General features: G+C 36.8%; 1 protein-coding gene across 2 annotated transcripts in view; it reads right to left on the reverse strand.

Moving 5' to 3' along the window:
* LOC131062702 (protein HIGH CHLOROPHYLL FLUORESCENCE PHENOTYPE 173, chloroplastic) overlaps positions 1 to 16690 on the reverse strand; it is a 200517-nt gene that overhangs the window by 23653 nt on the left and 160174 nt on the right. For both annotated transcript variants that reach the window (XM_057996403.2, XM_057996404.2), the window contains exons 10-13: positions 11047 to 11205; positions 10848 to 10943; positions 10598 to 10713; positions 10241 to 10364 (exon numbers count right to left, since the gene is read on the reverse strand). In XM_057996403.2, coding sequence (XP_057852386.1) covers positions 10241 to 10364; positions 10598 to 10713; positions 10848 to 10943; positions 11047 to 11205 — 495 coding nt within the window. The remainder of the gene's footprint in view (positions 1 to 10240; positions 10365 to 10597; positions 10714 to 10847; positions 10944 to 11046; positions 11206 to 16690) is intronic.

Raw genomic sequence — 16690 nt, forward strand, 5'->3', positions numbered from 1 at the left:
AAACTCCTGTGGTACTCTTCCGATCAGTGGTACTTCCTGCCCAATCTGAGTCTGAATAACCTTGAAGTTGAATTTCAGTCTTGTCATATTTTAGTCCAAGATCACTTGTTCCTTTTAAATATCTCAAGATGTGTTTAGCTGCCACTAGATGAATATGTTTTGGTTCACACATGAAGTGACTTAGTACATTTGTGGCATAGCAAATGTCAGGACGTGTATTCACCAAATACATGAGGGATCCAGTTATCTGTCTGAAGAGTGTCACATCTGCAGGTTCTGAGTTTTCTGCTTCATCCTTTAATTTCTGAAGATTTGTCTCCATAGGAGTAGCAAGAGGTTTACAATCTACCATACCAAATCTGTTCAGAATATCAGAAATATATTTCTTTTGACTGAGGAGAATATGATCTTTGTTTTGAATAATTTCAAGACCTAGAAAGTAGTGTAGTAGGCCCATATCCTTCATATCAAATTCAGCTACTAGGTCCTTTTTACATTTATCTATTAGATTGTCTTCTCCTGTAATGAGTAAGTCATCAACATAGAGAACAAGGATTATCATGTCTCCTTTTTCAATTTTGAAGTATATATTAGGATCTGCAATATTTTTGGAGTACCCCAATTTGCTCAAATATTGATCTATTCTTTCATACCATGCTCTGGGAGCTTGTTTGAGTCCATAGAGTGCTTTCTTTAACTTGCATACGAATTTATTTTTGTCATGAGTGAGAAATCCTTCTGGTTGTTCAATGTAGACTTCTTCCTCAATCTTACCATTTAGGAATGCAGTTTTGACATCCATTTGATGTACTTTCCATCCTTTAGAGGCTGCAATTGCAAGTATGGTTCTGACAGATGTGTAACGAGCTACTGGAGCAAATGTTTCCTCATAGTCAATGCCTTCTTTCTGTGAAAATCCTCTAGCAACAAATCGGGCTTTATGTTTATCAATACTGCCATCTGGAGCATACTTGATTTTGAATAGCCATTTTGATGATACAACTGACTTATGTTTAGGTCTAGGGACAATATCCCATACATCATTTTTCATGATGGACTGATATTCTTCAACCATTGCTTCTCTCCAGGCTTGTTTTGATAATGCTTTCTCAACACTGACCGGTTCTGATTCTGATAGTTCAGTTAGAAGTGCAGTGTAACATTTTTGCGTTCTAGTTCTTTTGTTTTCTCTGGAGATTTGTGCTGGTTCCATATTGTTTTCTTCAAGCATTTTCCTAGCCCATAATGGTCTCTTTTTGTTGTTTACATTTTCTACACAAGAAGGTTCAGGATCAAGGATTGCGTTTTCGTTATTTGATAGTGTTGAATTCATATTTGAATTGTTATTCTCGCTTTCTTCCTCAAGTGATAAATCTTTCTCAAGATCAAACAAACTGTTGTCTTCATTATTAGTGGATGAGAAGTTTTCTTCAAATTTGACATCTCTGCTTATTTCTACTAATTTTTGATTAGGGATATAGATTCGATATCCTTTAGAGTCTTCACTGTAGCCTAGAAAAATACCTTTCTTACCAGAAGGTTCTAATTTGGTTCTTTTCTCTTTTGGTACATGTATATATACTGGACATCCAAATACTCTTAAATGACTGAGATCAGGTTTAACTCCTGTAAATACTTCTTCTGGTGTGGTATTTTCAAGTATTGCATGTGGACATCTGTTTTGAATATAAACTGCAGTGTTGGCAGCTTCTGCCCAGTATGATATATGAATATTATGATCATGCATCATAGCTTTTGCTGCTTCAATGATGGTTCTGTTCTTCCTTTCTGCTACTCCATTCTGTTGAGGGTTATAAGGTACAGTATACTCCCTCTTAATCCCAACAGATTTACAATAGTTTTGAAGTTGTCAGATGTGAATTCCCCACCATTGTCTGACCTAAGAGTTTTGATTTTCTTATTGGTTTGATTTTCTACCAATGTTTTGAATTCTTGAAATTTGGCTAATACTTCACTTGACTCTTTAAGTTTTAAAAAATATATCCATGTTTTCCTTGAATAGTCATCCACAAAGATTAGATAATATAGGGCACTTGAAAAAGGAGTGGACATGGGGCCACACATATCAGTGTGAATGAGTTCTAAAACACTATTCGTCTTGTGTTCACTTGTTGGAAAAGATCCTTTAATGTTCTTTCCTAATGCACATCCCTTACAAATGCTCAAGTGTTCAGATTTTAGAGAGGGTACCCCAGAGGTGATTTTATGCAAAGTAGGAAGAGCACTATATCCAATGTGTCCTAGTCTTTTGTGCCAAATTTCATTATTCTGTTGAACATTGTGATTTAGGGCTACTTTTTGTTCATTACATAGTTTGTATAAGCTTCCATCTCTGGACCCTATGTACATTGCATTTTTGATGTTTGTGTTTTTGGTCCAGAGAAGAACTTTTTCTTCATTAAATGTTACCCTATATCCTTGATCAGCTAACCCTGATATTGAGATTAGGTTTCTCTTTATTCCGGGCACATATAATACTTCTTTTAACTGTAGAGTGACTCCATCTCTTATCTGTATCAAACAGGTCCCAATTCCTTTTACCGGATAAGTGGAGTTGTCACCAATGGTTACTTCTTCTGTAGAGTTTCCAGAAAGGGTTTCGAACTGATCTCTGAATCCAGTGATATGTCTTGATGCACCGCTATCTATTATCCAAGTATTTTTATTGGAATTTAATTCACTTGCTAAGGCTAGATAAAAAAGAGAATTTTCTGTTCCTTTAGTTTCTGCTAAGGCTGCTTGAATTTTCTGTTTTTCTGGACAGTATTTGTGAATATGTCCAAATTTGTCACATTTATGACATTTTATTTTGGAGAGATCCCTTTTGAAGTGATGTTTTCCATTACTTGAATTGTTGAATTTTCTCTTCTTTTTCTGAGAAGTTTTAGTATGAAGGGCTTGTACTTCATTTTCATTTTTCGACCCTATTCCTCTGGATGCTAATCTCGATTCTTCTTGAGTACAATCGTTCTTTAATTGTTCGAACCTAGGTAAAGGTGGTCTTGTACTTATGCACTGAATGAAGGTTTCCCAAGAGATGGGTAAACCCTTTAGGGCGATAAGTGTAAGTTCAGTATCTTCTATAGTATTTCCAATACAGAGAAGTTGATCTCTTATTTCAGATATCCTTAGGAAATAGGAGGTGATTGTTTCCCCTTTGTTCATTTTCATGTTGAGAAGTTGACTCTTCAATGTTAAGATTCTACTGGCATTGTTTATCTCGAATGTGTCTTGAATGATTTTAAACATTTCAAAGGCACTGGTAATTCTCGATATGCTCGGGAGGATAGAATCTTTCACTGAATCTATAATCAATTTCCTGGCTTTGTTGTTTCTCCTTTTCCATGTAGTTTTCTCAGTTTCTTCTTCCGGCATTTTCATATCCTTCTCAATATATTCCTCTAGTTCAAGTTCCATTAGAAGAGAAGTAAGTCTTGTCCTCCAAGATACAAAGTTTGAAGGACCTTCTAATCTATCTTCCATTCTCATACAGTGAGCCATAATTTAATTTATAATTTAAAATATTCTCAGCTATATGTTAGGTTTTATATATATATTTTCTTCTTTATATTCTTTACAGCTCTGATACCATGTTAAGGAAAATTGGATCAGAAGATACTAATATATAAATATATTATGTATAGTTGATATTCGCTGATCAATGCAATTGCCGTTGTGATTGATTGATTGACCAACGAAGATCAACTATATATATAAGTTGAATCGATGTAAATGTCAACAGTCACGTCTTTTGAATACCGACTATTTCCTAACAAACGACATAATAATAATATAGTCGCTGTTTTATAACCTGTCGGCATTAACTAATTGTAATAGGACTGTCACGATAGTTATCGTGACTGTTATACATGAACAGTCACGATAATACCGTGACTGTTTATGTATAACAATCACGATAGTATCGTGATACATAGTTAACTTATGAATTGTAGATTATACCATTCGATTAATATTTAGTGTTTTATATATATTATGATATATATATATATATATATGTATAACATAATTAATGATTGATATATTATATTAGTATATATATACTATAACTCATTATATATATATATATATATATATATATATATATATATCGTAAACACGAACGAACATATTTTAACACACCTCATAAGCAATTTCTCCAATCCTCTATATAATCTTGTAGGGTCCATAAAACCTAGGTTTTAACTTTTTTGCACCACTCTTCTTGAGTGAGGACTACCTATAAGGCTGCAATTGTAAGTATACCGTATCTCCACCTCAAATGCCCTCTCTATCTTGTGCCTATTTGCATACACCTTTTGTTGGTTTTGAGCTTGTTGGATTTTTCTTTCAAAGCCTTCATATAATATTTTGATAATCCTACATCCAATCTCTAGTTTGAGGTTCTTTGCTGTCCACAATAGCCAAGTCTACGAAAAAGGTGGCATCATACCCATACAAATCCCTAAAAGGTGTCGTACCTATACTCATATGATAAGTGTTGTTATAGCATTGCTCACCTAGATGCAACTATTTGACCCAAGCCTTCTAATGACCAGCCACATAACTTCTTAAGTACCCTTCAACCCATTTGTTTACTACTTTTGTCTATGGATGATAACTTGTTCTCAGTGTCAACTTTGTACCTATTAGTCTAAAGAGCTCTTACCAAAGCACATTGAGGAATTTTCTGTCTCGATCACTGATAACGTTTCTAGGCAATCCATAAAGCCTAAAAATCTCTTTGAATAACAAATCTGCCACCTGCAATGCCTTATATTTGGAGGATATGGCAAAGAAGTTTGTGTACTTAGTCAGCCTATCCACCACAACATAAATGCAATCTTTCCCTACACCTTAGATAGCCATGTGATGAAATCCATCAATATACTCTCCTACTTTTGATCAAGGATGTTTGGATTTATTTTGTTGACAAACTACACACTCCCAAATATGTCTAAGAACATCATCCTTCAATCCCTTCCAAGAAAATCGCTATCACCTGTTGGTAAGTTGGAAGTGCCCCTAATAACCTACTAGTAGTGTATCACAAACAACATTGAGAATCTTTTCCTTCATTTTTTTATTCAAGCATCGAATAGATTATGTCCTTATAGTAGATAGTGTCATCAATTACCTTATAATGATCATCTCAAATCTTTCCATCCATAATTTCACATGCGAATGTGTTCTTGGAGTACTCAACTAAAAGATGGGATTTCCAATCTACAAAAATCTCAGACATAGCTCACAAAGTGGGTTTCCTAGATAAAGCATCTAGCTATCACATTTTTCTTCCCTCCAACATACTCACTATCAAAATCATAATCTTGTAATTTTCTTACCCTTTTTGTTGTCGTTCATTCAAGTCTTTTTGTCCAAAGAAGTATTTCTAACTATTGTGATCAGTTCTCACCACAAACTTCCCTCCAACTAGATATTGTCTAAGTTTGGCCAAAGCATGCATGATTGTGAGCATCTCCTTGTCATATGTAATGTCTCTCAACATCTCTAATTTTTCTTCTTTCATAGGCTATAGGGTTATTATTTTGCATAAGCACAACTCTAATTTCCTCACCTAAAGCATCACTCTAGCACAAAGGGCTAAGAGAAATCAAGAACTTATAACATGAGGCAAGTGCTCATTACCTCCTATAGATGATCAAACACCTGTTTTGTTGAATCCAACCAAGAGAATGATCCATTCTTCATCAGATCTATGAGAGGTGTAGTGACTTGTGAAAACCCCTTCACGGACATCCTATAATAACTACACAATCCAAGTAAACCTCTCAATTATGTCACAACCTTTGATGGGGACCAATCAAGCATAGCCCAAATCTTCTCCTAATCCAACTTAACTCCATTGGCACCAATCACATAACCCTAATATAGCACCTCTACCATCCTGAATTCACACTTGGACGCCTTGGCAAACAAAGATTGTGCCTCCATGATACCTACAACCTCATAATATGTTGAAGGTGGTCCTCCTAAGTTTTGTTGTATATTAGGATATCATCAATGAACACTAGCACAAACTTTCACAATTGTCTACTAAACACATGGTTCATGCAAGAATGGAATGTGGTACGAGCATTGGTTAACCTAAAGGGCATGATCAAAAATTTGTAATGCCCATAATGGCATCTAAAGGATGTCTTATGTATGTCTTCCTCTTGCACTCTGATTTGATGATACCAAGACCAAAGATCAATCTTCAAAAAATAGAAAGCTCCATTAAGTTCATCTATAAGCTCATCAATCTTGGGAATTGGATATTGGGTCTTAAATGTTTTCTTATTGAGTGCCCAATAGTCTATGAACATCCTCATTGTCCCATGCTTCTTGTTGACCACCACTATAAAAGAAGCAGAGGGACTCGAATTGGGTGTAATGTGACAATGTCTAGCAATTCTTGGATAGCCTTCTCTATCTCTTACTTGTGCCTTTTTGGATGACAATAGAGAGTGGTAATTATTGGCTTATCTCTCTCCTCAAGCTCAATTACATGCTCAAAACCTCTCTCTAATGGTCTTTCTAGAGGAATATTCTTGAAAACCACACTATATAGGCTGACTATCTAAATGACATGCCTTCTTTTTATTTGCAGTGCCCTTGGTAGAAATGAAACATTGAATTACCCAAGCTACTTCACATGACGAAAAATACTTTCCATCCTCTTAGGAGTCATAATCCGGGATGCACCATTGGATATCTCTCCAAGAACTTCCTTCCCATATGCTCTAAACTTCAACTCCATGGTCTAAAAATTCATAGGATTTTTTCCCAACGAATGCAACCACTAAATCCCAGAATAATATTAGTATCCCTAATTTCTACCACATAAAAATCACCCTTTAACATATAATTTCCCAAGGAAATGCTCAACTAAGGAACCCTTCAAGTGCAAGTCATAGTAAACACATCTACAACCATCACACTAAAACCTTCGAAGTCCACCCATAAGCCCCTCTTGGCCACCAATGCCTTGTCTATGAAATTGTGGGTTGCCCAGCTATCAATCAAGATTATAACTCACTGCCCTTGTAGCACTCCTCTCAACCTGAAAGAGTTATATCTAGAAGTACCTGAAAGTGTGGCAATAATGCCTCCCTCAACTCTCCCTAAATTGTTTTTCTCTGGATCAACTTGTTCTTCCTTTGAGTCACTTTATTCACTACTTGATCCCTTTTCAACATTCTCTTCTTCACTATCAGAAATCACCTTGTTATAAAGCGCCTTTCCTTTTCCTAGGAAGCTATGTCTTGGTCCTCATGCTTCTTTATAGGAGAAACATAGCTAATTCCTTAACTTCCTTTTGGCTGCATTTGAAAAATTGGGTTTCTTAGACCACTCTTTTTAGAAAGGTATTTTGTCTTTCATTAATGGAGGGAACTTAGACTGAAATTTTGCCTTTGGAGTAGAAAAATCCATGCTCCTAGCCCTCTTAATGGCATCATAAAGAGTGGGAGGATCAAAGGCCTTAACCCAACCATGGAGAGGTTTTGATAACCCCTCCACGAAGAGCACAATCAACATTCTCTCTAATACATTTGGAAACATAACAACTAGTCTCTGGAACTCTAAAATGTATGCATCAATGGTACTACTCTGTTTCAGTTGTGCTAACTCCCTAAAATGTAGCTCTGGATCTTTCTTGTCAAATATGTCTATAATTTTTTGGCCGAACTCAGCATATGAATTAATTAAATTATGCCCGAATTAATTAAATTATGCCCGTGTCACTAACTTACGATACCACCATTCATGAGCATCACCATCCAAGTGCAAAATAGCATACTTGATAGCCTCATTCTCGAACATAGGGTTTGATGAAAATTGAAAAGTATTTGTCTTGTTTCTAAACCCATGACTGGTGCATTTGCTGGAGCCATCAAAAGTGAGAATAGAGAGCTTACCCAACCTCTTCCGTAAGTCCTAGCTATTAGGACCTATTTATCTCTTGGGTCTCTCCCTTAACAGGAGCTAACAAAAATCTTGTAGAAACATGGCAGCATAAATCTCAGCAACTAATGCCTCATACTCATGTAGCCAATCAACAAAACTCTTACTGGCATTTAGCTGATTTCTTCCGGCATTTAGTTGCCCAGGAATGGTAGTTAATAGGTATGTTCGTGTTACTGGCTTCTCCATTATTCTCATTAGTGCCATTATTACCCCCATTGTTCTCATTTGCATTCATGTTTTGCATCATTTGTGTCATCAACTGCACTATCTGCTACTGTCCCCTACCAAGATCATTCAAATCTGCATTGTACTGCTCTCATTGTGGTCTCTTCTATCACCCATATTTCTTTGATCTCCTTCACCAAACAAATCTGCAATAGGGACTTCCTCTTCAATCTCTGGTTGCTTTGGTGGATTGTTTGCCCTTCTTCTAAAATAGTATCTATGCTAACACCCTAGCTGCATAACAAATTTCTGCTAACAAAAACTTCCTCAAGTTCCCATTAGCTGATAGGATACACCACTATAATATACTACCCCAAATTATTTAACCAAAACTTTGCAATTTTCCATAGTTTTACTATGCAAGCATTTGGTCAAACAGTTTTCATGTACTTATATTTTTTACGTAATTTCATAATAGTTGTAACATAAAATATTTTCTCAGTTCCCAACTGCTGATTGCAACTTTATTTTTGCAGAATTATTAAACATGTTTATAGAAGTTATTTGTTTATCAAACTCAGTCTATTGCTGACATGAAATAACATATAAAAAATTTTGTACTCGGATGAATTAGCATGAACCAAATGACAATATTTAATATCACAATTGTTGACCTTAATTGCTGAGTCACCATACTAATTGTACGACATCACCCAAATGGTATGGCCTCTTCAATGTTTGGTACAACTACTCCTTTAAGTCTCGATTTCCCTTTATGATGTACAGCCTGCTTGGTCAAGGCTGTGCTAGGAGTAAGAAAGGCTTATAAGCCTTCAAATTTATGCACGGAACCCTTTTCTTGCTATTTGTAAGTTGTACAGCTCCTTGGTGGGCTTTACTAAGGTGCGCTTGGGTATATTTCCAGCTGGTATAAATATATATAATATTTTCAATTTATTCACCATAGCGCACACAACAATATAAAATTGGTTTTTCCTCCTCACACACATTACATGATAATATCTGCACTTTCTTCTTTGCAGACACAACACTGACTCTCAAATTTATAATTTGCTGGCAAATCTCAATAAATTTGTACCTAGGATTCGGAAGCCAACAACTGTAAATAAAATCCTTGTTTCTCCATTTAAGCACAATTGTTAATCTTGTATGAATCCACCAGGAATTTGACTAGGAAGAAATCTTTCATCTCCAACATCAAATTCCCGTAGGGTTTGAAGTTGAACTCATAGTCCAAACTTGCAATTAAGACATAAAATGACCAAGATATCTAATTCTCTTTTTGCTCTTCTTTTTGTACTCTGCCTGTAAACTTTATTTTCGAAATTCATAAAGTGACCTTTTTTAATTTTTAGTTAATTTTGGCCCCTAAAAAGCCACTTTAATGCATGGGGACATCTTTTAAATAAAATAATTAATTAAACTATTAGCAACATTAGACAACTTAAATTCAATTAATTAAATATTCCCTCTCCAAGGCCCAAATTCAGCCTATGGGAATAAAGTAGGCCAAGGGGTCCAACCCAAACACCTATGTCAAATAAGGGGATATTACATAGGAGTACTTTTATTTCAATCTCATTTCTTTCAGCAGTGGACTCTAATCATTATTTAAATTTCAATAGTTCCCATCCAGCTGCAAGGAGGACACAAAGAAACCTTACCAAACTCATTATCCAGCCAACGGTTTTCCTTCTCTCCATTCTACTCAGCTCTAAAACCTTCTACTTCCTCAATATGTTCCCATGTTAAGGTTAGGTTAAGCTCTTACATCCTTTTTAGGCAAGGGTTTAACATAGTTAATAACCATTATAAGTTAGTAATGTTTTTTTCTTTTCATACAATGTCTATATTTTGCTTAGAGAATTCTAGTGAAAGAGAATTTATGGGATATGCATGAAAAAGTAAAGAATGGCATTTAACCAAGTTGGTCAATATGGTGCTTCACACGTAAGATGATTACAAGGGCAGTGATAGGATATGATAAGATTTTGCAAACTGGTAAAGAACCAAAAGATCTCTAAAATGGATTAAGTATATATTGATGCATAGATATATATCTTACCTTGAGTTTGAATGTTAATATATATCCCAACTCCTTGTTCAGGCGCACAGCTGGAGGTTGTTTGCTTAAATCTAGATCTGGTCTTTCTGGCCGTGTAACACCTGCTGAGCCCACGTGCACAAATCTGTAATCATTTTGGTTAGCTCGGGAATAATACAAGCAAGAAAATCACTTCAATGTAAAATTCAAATATCAATTGTACTGCAAGAACTTAAGCATAAATGAATCCACTTGAAGTACAATTCAAACATTCAAATACTCTGATCTTTTGTAAAGTTCATAATCTGTTTCAAGTAATACAAAGTATATCTCAACAAGGTCTATATGATGAAGATGATGGAAACTAGGAAAACAAACCGGGGAGTGATGGGCTCTTTCAGGTATGCCCTTATGCTTGAAAAAGGAAGTTCAAATGAACCTGGCTCAAAACTTGGATTTAGGTTGCCATCATACTCAAATTTGCTATACATTAGCTACATCAGATACACAAGGTATTTTAGATGCATTCATATCTCTGAATCATTGAGAACAATAAAATGATCAAACAACATGAGAATTAACAAGCCAAAGAGAATGAACAGCCAACAACTAGCAAACTTAATAAGACCTGTAGTGATGCCACCTTGCTTGTATCAAAGGGAGCAGCATCTGTTACAGTCCGTGCCCGAAAAACAGGTCTGAAGGAAGAGAAAGGTAAGCAAACCTGATCAAAACAAGCAAAAAATACATAACCAATCAGAATCGATATTGATGATTTTCATAACACTCACGAGATCCACACATCCATTCTTTTATAGACAGTGTACCGTTTGCCATTGTTCTTTGACTGTGTCAAAACTTGCAGTAAAGCCCACAGCATCCCAATCTGTGCTTGTGCGAATTATAAGTTTGTATCGACGGCCATCTCCTTTCAACTGCAGCTCTAACCCATCATATGCAGAAAGATCTAGTTGAGGAGAGAAATTCTGCAAATCCAACAAATATTATAACATCCAATCTATGGACTCCATAAACCAACACCTACGTTCAGAACTATCTGATTTGTATCAATGCATTTATTTCTCCCATGGAAGTTTCATTCATATTGGTTTTTGGAGGTCATCGAAACCCTTGGTTCCATACACAAATTCATGCAATATTAATGAGCCAATTTGAAATTTCATCAATATAAATGCTTTTATCTTCTTTGATATATAATAATCAATAATATAAGAAATTCCTAATATCATATTCAATTTCTAAAGTGAATTGGCTGTCCTAAATTAAACATATCAAATTTCGATGCTGTTTAAGCCGTAAGGTGATGAACTCTGAAATCAACACATCAAAGTTCAGATCTATGTCATGTCTCCCTGAAAAATTGTAAATAGAATGAAATAATTTCGATCATAAGCACTTAAAAATTATGTATGAACTATTAAAAAATTTAAAGACCCAAGTTGCAACACAAATATGCACATAACTTGAAACTTAATAATTTTCTTTGATCAATTTGGGCTTGAATTAGGATGTCTAACCTGAACAGTTGGCATTAGGATAAATTCTGTCAATTATGTTGTTAAGGGCAGTTAACCCACAACTCTTGAAATGTATACTACTTTTTGACAAAAAAGTGAGGCAGACCAGCATAAGAGTTCTTAGAGACTAGAATCACATAGATCAATTGCCATAAACCAAATATATTTTGCTAAAATGTAAACATATAACCATAGTTTATCAGAAGACAAAATGACAGTCTCTAACCTTTTCTTGAGCATAAAATTAGTCTGCCAGCTGTTATCCTTTGTGTCTTCTGTTAGAATTAATCGTCTATGTTGTCATTGATGTCAATTTGGTGGTACGGATTGGTCCGGATTGATGTGGAAGATAGGTATGTATGTTGTGTTGCAGACTGTGGAAGATAGGTATGTATGATGCAAGAAGTGCAGATTGTTGCATTATGTATTGGCAGTATGAGAGTTTTGGTGCTCCAGAAGTCTATGCAGTAATCAAAATATTCGAGATTTGCAAAGGTCTGGAATGCTCTGCATTTCATGTTGTGCGTTTGAGATTATAATATCCATGCATGTGTCTATGTTATTCTGTCTTGGCACATGTTTTTGATTAAGGGAAAACAAGTTTTAAGAGGACCAGAAAGCCCATAAAACAGGTTTTAAAGGGACCCGAAACCCAATAGATTTTACCGGGATCTAGAACCCAACAAAGCAGGCTGCTCAAAGATATTAACAATGAAAACCACAGCCAAAAACCAGCACAACTGACTCTTCAACTTCCAACTAACGCAAAACGATGCTGCTAAAAAGAATAGACATAGAGAACCAGCAGGCCTACCAGATCCAGGACTGAAAGGATCAACCCCAAGAACAAACACACAGAGGCATCCTTAGCTTGTAACTGCAACCATGGGTGAATCCGGGCACCAATAACCATTAACATAAACTCCACATTACAACATTTGACCATACAAACCCAATCTAGAAACAAAGGGTTTTGAAAGGCTCACCAAACCTTGAATCTGGGTTTTGAACTGGTACCCAAAACCAGCAAAGGGTTTTCCTAGGACCCCCAAACCTCCAACAAAGACTCCTGATCACGAAAAACATAGCTTGTCCTTAACCAAAAACAAGAACAATAACTGGCCAGGTTGGGCCCTTGAAAACTACCAGCATCGAGCAAAGCCAAAGCGCCCAAAAAGTGAAGCAAAAAGGCCAATCCAAGATACAACAAGAAGACCCCTGGCCACAGAACCAGCTAGGAATTTGAGATGAGAAAGTCCCAGACCCATCTAAGAAGGCACCTTTGGGAGAATAAACCAGCAACCTCAACAAGCAGCACGGACAACACCAGTAGTCGAAAAGCCCCATCACTCCATCTCCCCACCTCAATATGGAAGATGACCACCTCAATAGGAATACGAAAAAGGTAGATAGACAACATACAATGCTCTCTAGTAGCCAGCAAAAGCCAACCCTCTCCTCCCCTCCGCATTTCCACCTCAATAGGAAACAGGGTCACCTCAAAAAGGCAAGGATGGGAGAAGGAGAAAGGCCTAGAAAATCCTCCCAAAGGGCTACTCAAAAGACAACCCTCCACCTCAATAGGAGAGTAGCCCAGCACCAAAAAAGAGCGAAAAGCATCTCCTTCCGAAAGCCAAAACGAGACAGACCAAAGCATCGAAGGAGCCACGAAACAGAGCAAAGGAGAGAGAAAAAGACCACATATGAACCTCACAACCAAAGATCCGCCTGGGTCCCAAATCTTACCAAGTCCCTCACACCTTTGACTCTCCCCAAAGCCAAATCTACTCTCCCCCGAATGGATAGCGACCGTCCAAGGCCCATTCTCCTGAAACACAACCCTCCTCAGCGAACGAACTTCATTCACCTCTGCTCCCACACCCGAATACCTTAGCCCTTGAGCCCTCTGCTCAACAATTAGAACAAAAAGGAAAGAGACAGGGGAGAGCACCACGAACAAAACCCCTCCAGGATCCCCGCTCCCAGCCAAAAAGCAAACACCCACTGGGGACAAGCACACTCCATCCCCCCATCCACAGACGCCCCTCTCGAAGACCAGGACTTCAAACCCCCACACCGCATCTCCCGCATCGTAGCCCTTAATGCCTCCAGTAGAAGCCATCTCAGAAGGCACCGAAAAGGAACAAAAGAGTCGCCACAGAGAAGCCCTTCCCCAGCCAGGAGGTAAACAGAGGAGAGAAAGGCCAAATCTATCTTCATCCGCATCTTCTTCCCCATCTTCGGCCACACCAGAAGCAGTCCCTCCCGCTCCCGCCTTCGCACCCACCCACTGCATTTCAAACTTTTACAAAGAATAAGAGTTTAGGCACATGTTGTTGTGTTCAAGAAATGTGTTTCTCGGTCTTGATTGTCCCCAGATGTTCTTTCTTTTAGTCCAATGATTACACCGTTTGATAATGTGTTATTGCTTGGTGGTGTGGTCTACTTTTCATTCCTCTCCACTGCAGGAATGTTTAGTGGAGATCTATTTTGAATTATGTTTCTTCATCTCCTTGGCCGACTTGAATAATATATTTTGGAGATCGATATATATATATATATATATATAAATAAAGATCATTTGTAATGAAAAATAATCAAGAAGGTTTAGCATAAATAAATTGATTGTAAAAGGAAGATCTATCTCTGGCAATGTGAAGTGATTGATCAGTGTGGTGTTTGTTGATGTTGTTTGATATTGGTGGCAATGACCCTAAGGTTTCTTATGGCATTGCAATAGAGTGGTTGTTGTGTATCTTGTGGTGGATTCTTTCTTTCTTCCTCTAGGTAGTGAGCCCTCCTTTTTCTGGCGATTTTAGCCAGGCAGTGAGCCCACCTGCAGTGAACAATTCTGGTAGTGAGCCATCTTGTAAAAATCACCTAATCGGTGTCACCCTAATAGGTGTTTTAATTTTGAGAATTAACATTCTCCATGGTTTTTCCCTTCTTGGGATTTCCATGTCATATTTGGTGTCTCTTGTGTGTTCTTTTCATCATATCATCTGTTCATGGTTATGCCATCTGAAATCTATATTAGCCAGATCTATTTCTGTGAAAAATTTAATAAGTTTTAATGGATAACTGATTCACCCCCCTCTCAGTCATCCAGAACATTCAACAATTGGTATTAGAGCTTTGGTTCCTAGAAAGTGAGACTAATTGCTTGAGGAGATCTGATGGCACATAAATTGACTATCCCTACCTTTGAAGGATGCGACTATAGTTTCTAGGAAGTAAAGATGCGAGGATATTTGATTTCTCCAAGTTACAAGACTTGGAAGGTTGTGGAGACTAAGTATTCAGCACCGGCAAATGGACCTACTACACCGGATGACATTGAAGCTTATGAAGAAGATGAGCAAGCAAGGTATGCTATCTTTAATGCTTTATCTAAAACTAAATTGGCAAAGGTTGTTGCTTTAGACACTGCTTATGAAGTTTGGGAAAGGTTGAAAAGTATTTATGAAGGAAATGAAAGAGTCAAGCTATCCAAGATGCAGACTACTAAAGGCACTTATGAGAATTTGAGAATGGAAGAAAGTGAAGGTGTTGCGAGCTATTTTCAGAAGGTTGACAGTGCTGTGAATGAGATCAGAGATCTTGGTGGTGTTTTGGATGAGAAGAATGTGATACAACAGATCATGAGAACCTTATCGAAGAGTTACAGTGACAAGATATCAGCTATTGAGGAAACCTATGATCCAACAAAATTCACTAGAGAATAGTTGTTTGCCACCTTGTCTGCATTTGAGATGAGAAAGTTTGGTAGAGACAAAGTAAAATCAAAAACGGCCTTTAAAGCATTAAAAGTTGCAGATGAAGATTCAAATGATGAGAGCCTGAATGAAATGGAAGAAAACTTTGTAAGAAAATTGAAAAAGAGGAACCGGCAAGTATAAAGGTATGTTACTTCTTAAATGTTTTAAATGTGGAAAGATTGGTCATTATGCATCTAGATATTCAGAAAGAGGATCAAAACAGAAGTTTAAGGATAATAAAGGAAAGTTCAATAACAAATCCTACTATGTTAGAGATGATGTTGGTATTTCTGATTATGAGTCAGATTATGAGGATGGTGATTGTTTGTTCATGGTAGAGAAAGATGGAACTAAATCTAATAACTCTAAGATTCTTGAGACTATTGCTTCAACATTGCATGTTAGGAGAGATAGAAATGAATGGTTTATTGATAGTGGATGTTCAAATCATATGACTGGTCACAAAAGTAAGTTTGTAAAGCTTGAAAAATATGATGGCGATTCTGTTAGATTTGGAGATGATCAGACTACTCAAATTGTTGGAATTGGTTCTATTACCTTTGATGGAAAGCGTAACACTGACAATGTTTACTATGTAAAAGGATTGCATCATAATCTTTTAAGTGTTGGACAAATGTACGAAAATGGTTACAATGTTGTCTTTGCAATGTTTCGGATCTCAATGCATCATAAGCAATGTTGTACGAAAATGGTTGTGAGATCCGAAACTGTCATTGCTGCAAGGAAAAAGACTGGTGGAAACATGATTAGAAGTTTCTACAGGACATTGCTTGTTATCATAGATCAATGAGAGTTGGCTTTGGCACTGAAGGATGTGTCATATCAATTTTGACAATTTGGTGAAGATCGATATGATAAAAGTTGTGAGAGATTTACCAAGATTGACTAAATCGGATAACAACATTTGCAGAGAATGTCAAGTGGGAAAGCAAACAAAAGGAACATTTAAAGGAAAGGAACAATCGTCTACTGGATTGCTGGATCTGATACACACAGACCTGTGCAGACCTGTGCGGTCTGACCAAAACAAGGAGTCTACAAGGTGAGAGGTATTTCATGCTCTTAATTGATGTTCTAGAATGGCATGGGTTAAATTTCTAAGAGAAAAGTTAGAAGCATTACAAAAGTTCAAGACATTTAAAGCTAGAGTTGAG

The sequence above is a fragment of the Cryptomeria japonica genome, chromosome 3 (genome assembly GCF_030272615.1).
Source record: "Cryptomeria japonica chromosome 3, Sugi_1.0, whole genome shotgun sequence".
Taxonomy (NCBI): domain Eukaryota; kingdom Viridiplantae; phylum Streptophyta; class Pinopsida; order Cupressales; family Cupressaceae; genus Cryptomeria; species Cryptomeria japonica.